The sequence below is a fragment of the Colobus angolensis genome, unplaced genomic scaffold (genome assembly GCF_000951035.1).
Source record: "Colobus angolensis palliatus isolate OR3802 unplaced genomic scaffold, Cang.pa_1.0 Scaffold152, whole genome shotgun sequence".
Classification (NCBI taxonomy): Eukaryota; Metazoa; Chordata; class Mammalia; order Primates; family Cercopithecidae; genus Colobus; species Colobus angolensis.
The window spans coordinates 4,875,938-4,881,937 of NW_012114622.1; the positions used below are offsets into that span (position 1 = coordinate 4,875,938).

Genomic DNA, 6,000 nt, shown 5'->3' on the forward strand with positions numbered 1-6,000 from the left:
GTCGCTTCATACTAGTGTTGCCTGTCAAAATGTCTCTTTTTCTTATACAGAAGCCATAGAATTTTTATGGATAGCAATTACTTACAATATGAAATGAAGTACATCAAATCTAACAACCACTCTTTAGCCCTTCATTATTTGGTAGTCTCTTTGTTAAATGTAGTCAACCATTTTCATCCAAATTATTTATTTATACTGTATATTTGACAAGCATATATTTCTTGCTTTAAATTCTTATGGCATTTAAACCTTCCTGAAGAGTTTCTTTTAATATTATCATTTGTAAAACTTATCTTTATTATAGTACCATTTTAATGGTAATTAAGCTCTCAAATTGAAATATATACAAAAAAATATAAACATAAAGCAAAATGACCATAAGTATGTTCAATAATGAATCATCAGTTTAAAATACTAGAATACAACCAATAAAAGAAATAACCCTACTTATGTTTGGTGAATGCAAGCTTTTATAAAATTTCTTAAGCACACAAAGCAAAAGATTTTATTAAACTTCATCCTGCCCTTTCTCCAACTTGCTTAAACTTCCAAAGATACAAATAACTTTCTCCAATTGCTAGATTATCTGATAAAATACAATTTAAACATCATAGAAAATGAGTAATAAAAGTAAAAAATTCCCCACAAGTTTTACTTCCAATTCCAGAAGAAAATGCAATTCTAATTTGGCCTAAAAATGTTTATAAGGGTTTTTCCAACTGTGGAGCAATTTCAGGATATTTTATAACACATAACAAATTTTTACTTGCAAGTCAATGATTGAATAATAACCAAAATGTTATGTTCAAACTACATATATACTACATAGAAGATATTCAATAAGTGTTTGTTAAGTTAAACTTGTTTACTTTTGCAGAAGAAAAACTTCTAAAGAAGAAAAACAATTTCCAAAATTCATAAAGACACATCTGAGCATAGCATCGGGGGCATAAATAATTCCACCCAAAGGAAAAAAAAGTTTTTTTTTACTTGTGTAAAAGTATACGGGAATAAAAATAAGGCATATGTGAAATTTAAAACTGAGGGGTTATAAATATTATATACAACTTTTCCAGAAGAAAATTTTCAAAAAGAAACAATGATCTAGTCTTTTCAGATTTTATAAAGAAAATATTATATTTATATGGAGATCTGCAGAAATATTTTTAAAAGCTTGAAGGAAAAAATCTGGAAAAAGATTATGAACTGGAGAAAGTATAATTTGTTGGGTAGTAGCAGGAGTCTAAAACAGTGAAGGTGTTAGCATGCTTCATTCACTATTGTTTTCTCTCATTCTCATCTGCCACTCATTCCATGGTGGGAATCGACAGTTCATTTTTGGAATGATGAAGTTGCTAAACTTAAACTGTCCATAGAAAAGGCAATGGATCTAAATGTTTATATTTCAAAAACAATCTAAGATTCATTCCAAGTAAAAAGTACCCAAGATAAATGACTTAAACAGTGACTAAATAGATTAGGTGTCTGTTAGTATCCTTGAAAGCAAGATTTGCTTGTGAAAAAGTAGCCTTGATAATGTACAACAACAACAAAAAAATGGTTAGTATTTACTTTTTAAAAACTGATTTCAGTTCTCATTTCATTTACTAAAAGTAATTTTCCTCCTCAGGGACTTGTAAGAGTTGGTAATGCTTTATATTTCTGATAAATGCTGTAGTGTTAGATCCATTTGAGTTCATACCATACCTTCTTTACTACTGCTGAGCTGCCAGCAGGATAAAAAATACTATAACTTCCCATTATAAAAATCATTAAATCACATCCCTTAGATGATCATTGGCTGAAAATCATTAAAACAACATATTTTACATATGAGATGGAAAAATTTACTAATTGTTTACAACATTCTCCTAATGCAAAAATGCAATCGTAATTTGGCAATCTTCCACTTCAGCACTTGGAGTGCTGGATATGAACATGGTGAAACTATGCCTGGATAACTGTTACTAAAAAATAACTGATTTTGTCATCCATGTCTCCAAGACTATTTTCTGATTCTGGGTCACCTGGGAATGCATTAGACTACAGCTGAGCAGGAAAAGTTTACTATTGTGCTACTTTCCTGGAAGCAGCCACAGAAATGAGGCAATATTTTTTTTATTCACATGACCTCCAAACGGTAAGTCAAAAATGAGAGGATGAAACCTCTGGCATAATAAGCTGAAAACATTTATAATGTTGGTGTTAGTTTTCTTGCAAGGGGGCATGTCCTGGCACAGAGGTTTTCACTCTGTTATAAGCAAATGCAGCATGGAGTGACAGCATGGAAAGGAAGAACAGAGGGAAGGAGAGTGGATAATGTAAATATAATGAAAAGCAAACTGATAGCATCAGATAATAACAAGAAAATGAAGTGGTCACTGTATGGCTACTTTGAATGGACTTAATATATATACATATATATGTAGGCATATTTTGTAAAAAGTGCAATGTATTAATTAATGAAGAAAGCACAATCTCTGTAATACAAGTAGGAAAAATAAATTGACTATATTTTAATAATTACTTCTCACAAAAAGACCACAAAGATGGTAGAAGAAAGGTGGCAAGGAAAACAAGAATGAGACAAAAGAAGTTTTAACCTCAATCAGGGGGTAAATGTCCTTACTCATAGAGAAAATTGCCTCTCTCTGATAATCATATTAATACCAATGACTCTTAAATTACCATTAGCCTTTATGAACTTGACCCCTTTCAGGTTGAAACTCATCATTTTCTTTTTCATGAAGGTAAAAGACCTCTGAGCATTGTCTACAGCTTTCCATTTGATTGTCAAGAAGAGGGTTACTTCATTTTCTTGGTTTATCATAATCAAAGTTGATGGTAATAGGCAATAATGACAGAAAAGAAGTTAGGATTCAAACAAAGAAACAAAAGAAGCACAATGAAACAGAAACTATAAAAAAACAGGCAGTAGGAAAGTGTCACATGAGAAGAAAGACTGACATATAATGAAAAGGACAAATAAAGCCAGTGTTAAACTGACTAACAAAGAAAGCAAATAGGAAAAAAGCAGGAACAGACTGAATAAGTGAAAATACATTTAGCTTTACCAGAAAAAAAAAAGTAGCAAAAATGCACAAAAGTAGTTAGAATAAAAAGCGAATGTATTACCATTTTGAAGTAGCAAATTGGAAATAAATAAATATTAAAGGCAATAAAAATATGTGCAAGTACACCTAATATTAGAATTGGCATTTGTAAAAAGGAACATTTAATCCTATTTAGAATTTCTTTTCTAATAAGTCATGAGTGACTTATGTCCCTACAATATAACATACAGGGTATTCATTTTTTTAAAAGTTGCATTGTATAAAGGATCTCATACACTACTAATATGCACTTATAGCTGAGAGGAATAAAGCAAAACAAATTAGCTGAAAGTCAAGGTTTCACTTTCATCTTAACCTAGTGACCCACACACACAAATAAGCAAACACTCAAACTGGTCTAGGAAATAAATACGATCTAGGATTTCCATAAGAAGATTAACATAATCCTTAATTTATGAATAATTTATTGATTTTCTTACAGTCTCATAACATAAAGACTATGGCATCACACTTAGCCAGCCAATAGTTTATCAATGTATGACAAATACCTTTTAGTTCTTTCACTTTCTAACAGAGAAAAGCATAGGAAGAATACCCCTGTCTCCTCTGTTTTATACTTCTGATAAATGCTGTAGTGTTAGATCCATTTGAATTCATATCATACCTTCTTTACTACTACTTACTAGTTGTGTGAGCTTAGTCACGTTAATCAACCTCTTTCTGTCTTTGTTTCCTCATAGGTAAAACAAAGGTATTGAGACTACCGCCTGTCTTATATTCCTCCTAGTGTTTTGTTTTGTTTTGTTTTGTTTTTGAGGCGGAGTCTCGCTCTGCCCCCCGGGCTGGAGTGCAGTGGCCAGATCTCAGCTCACTGCAAGCTCCGCCTCCCAGGTTCCCGACATTCTCCTGCCTCAGCCTCCCGAGTAGCTGGGACTACAGGCGCCCGTCACGTCGCCCGGCTAGTTTTTTGTATGTTTTAGTAGAGACGGGGTTTCACCGTGTTCGCCAGGATGGTCTCGATCTCCTGACCTCGTGATCCGCCCGTCTCGGCCTCCCAAAGTGCTGGGATTACAGGCTTGAGCCACCGCGCCCGGCCTTGTTTTGTTTTTTGGACAGAGTTTCACTCTTTTTGCCCAGGCTGGAGTGCAATGGTGTGATCTTGGCTGACCGCAACCTCCAACTCCTGGGTTCAAGAGATTCTCCTGCCTCAGCCTCCCGAGTAACTGAGATTACGGGCATACGCCACCAAGCCCTGTTTTTTTTTGTATTTTTAGTAGAGACGGGGTTTCACCATGTTGGTCCGGCTGGTCTCAAACTCCTGACCTCAGGTGATCTGCCCACCTTGGCCTCCCAAAGTGCTGGGATTACAGGCGTGAGCAACTGCACCCGGCCTCTAGAATTGTTTTCAGAACAAAATTGATATAATGCAGGTTAAGTGCTAAGCATAGTGACTGGCACTTAACAAGTACTACCTGACATTATCGTTATTATCATTATGCTACCCGTTCAAGTCAGATCCCAGAGATAATTTACGTTTACTGCCTCATCTACATTTTTTCTTTCCATAAAGTAGAAAAAAGGAAGGGCTCTACTCTAAGCCTCCATAACTCAACACATCTCAGTTACTTATTTATATCACCTGTACTCAAACTTTTTTTTTTTTTTTGAGACAGAGTCTCACTCTGTCACCTACGCTAGAGTCAAGTGGCATGATCTCACCTCACTGCAACCTCCACTTCCTAGGATCAAGCGATTCTCCTGCCTCTGCCTCCCAAGTAACTGAGATTACAGGTGCTCGTGATCATGTGTGGCTATTTTTTTTGTATTTTTAGTAGAGACGGGGTTTCACCATGTTGGCCAGGCTGGTCTCGAACTCCTGATCTCAAGTAATCCACCTGCCTAGGCCTCCCAAAGTGCTGGGATTACAGGCATGAGCCACCTCGCCCAGCTAAGACTGATTGAACATTTAAACTACTTTCTAGAAACACTTTTATCCCCTTCAGTATTTAGTTTAAGCTGCTGAAATAATGTTCTTACCTTGGTAAATCGTTCAAAACATATTTGTAAACTGGGTTTACAGTATTCCCATCCAAGGTGCCTTCAGGACTACTTTGCTGTAATACTTTCATTGTTTTAGTCAAGGGGGATAAGGAAGACTGAGACAGTGCTTCTCTGTGATCTTCTGCTCCTATTTTTGCCATTTTCAGCTAAAAATGATAAAGAATGTTATTTAATTTTAAATGTAAAAGCCTACTAGATTACAAATAGAGGCTGGGTATTAATTACAACTTACTTGTCATCATGTTATTCTACTGTGAAGAAACTCATTGGTAGCTTGATGGGGATGGCATTGAATCTATAAATTACCTTGGGCAGTATGGCCATTTTCACGATATTGATTCTTCCTATCCATGAGCATGGAATGTTCTTCCATTTGTTTGTGTCCTCTTTTATTTCATTGAGCAGTGGTTTGTAGTTCACCTTTTAAGAGGTCCTGCACATCTCTTGTAAGTTGAATTCCTAGGTATTTTATTCTCTTTGTAGCAATTGTGAAGGGGAGTTCACTCATGATTTGGTTCTCTGTTTGTCTGTTATTGGTGTATAAAAATGCTTGTGATTTTTGTACACTGATTTTGTATGCTGAAACTTTGCTGAATTTGCTTATCAGCTTAAGGAGATTTTGGGCTGAGATGATGGGGTTTTCTAAATATGCAATCATGTCATCTGCAAACAGGGACAATTTTATTTCTTTCTCTTGCCTGATTGCCCTGGACAGAATTTCCAACACTTTGTTGAATATGAGTTGTGAGAGAGGGTATTCCTCTCTTGTGCCAGTTTTCAAAGGGAATGCTTCCAATTTTTACTCATTCAGTATGACATTGGCTGTGGGTTTGTCATAAATAGCACTTATTATTTTGGTTTTTTT

The 6,000-nt window shown here is 35.2% G+C and overlaps 1 protein-coding gene across 1 annotated transcript in view; it reads right to left on the reverse strand.

Annotated features, from left to right (window-relative positions):
- DCDC1 (doublecortin domain containing 1) overlaps positions 1 to 6,000 on the reverse strand; it is a 99,113-nt gene that overhangs the window by 52,652 nt on the left and 40,461 nt on the right. The window contains exon 3 of the mRNA XM_011936331.1: positions 5,112 to 5,281. Within this exon, the coding sequence (XP_011791721.1) occupies positions 5,112 to 5,275 (164 nt within the window). The 5' untranslated portion in view covers positions 5,276 to 5,281. The remainder of the gene's footprint in view (positions 1 to 5,111; positions 5,282 to 6,000) is intronic.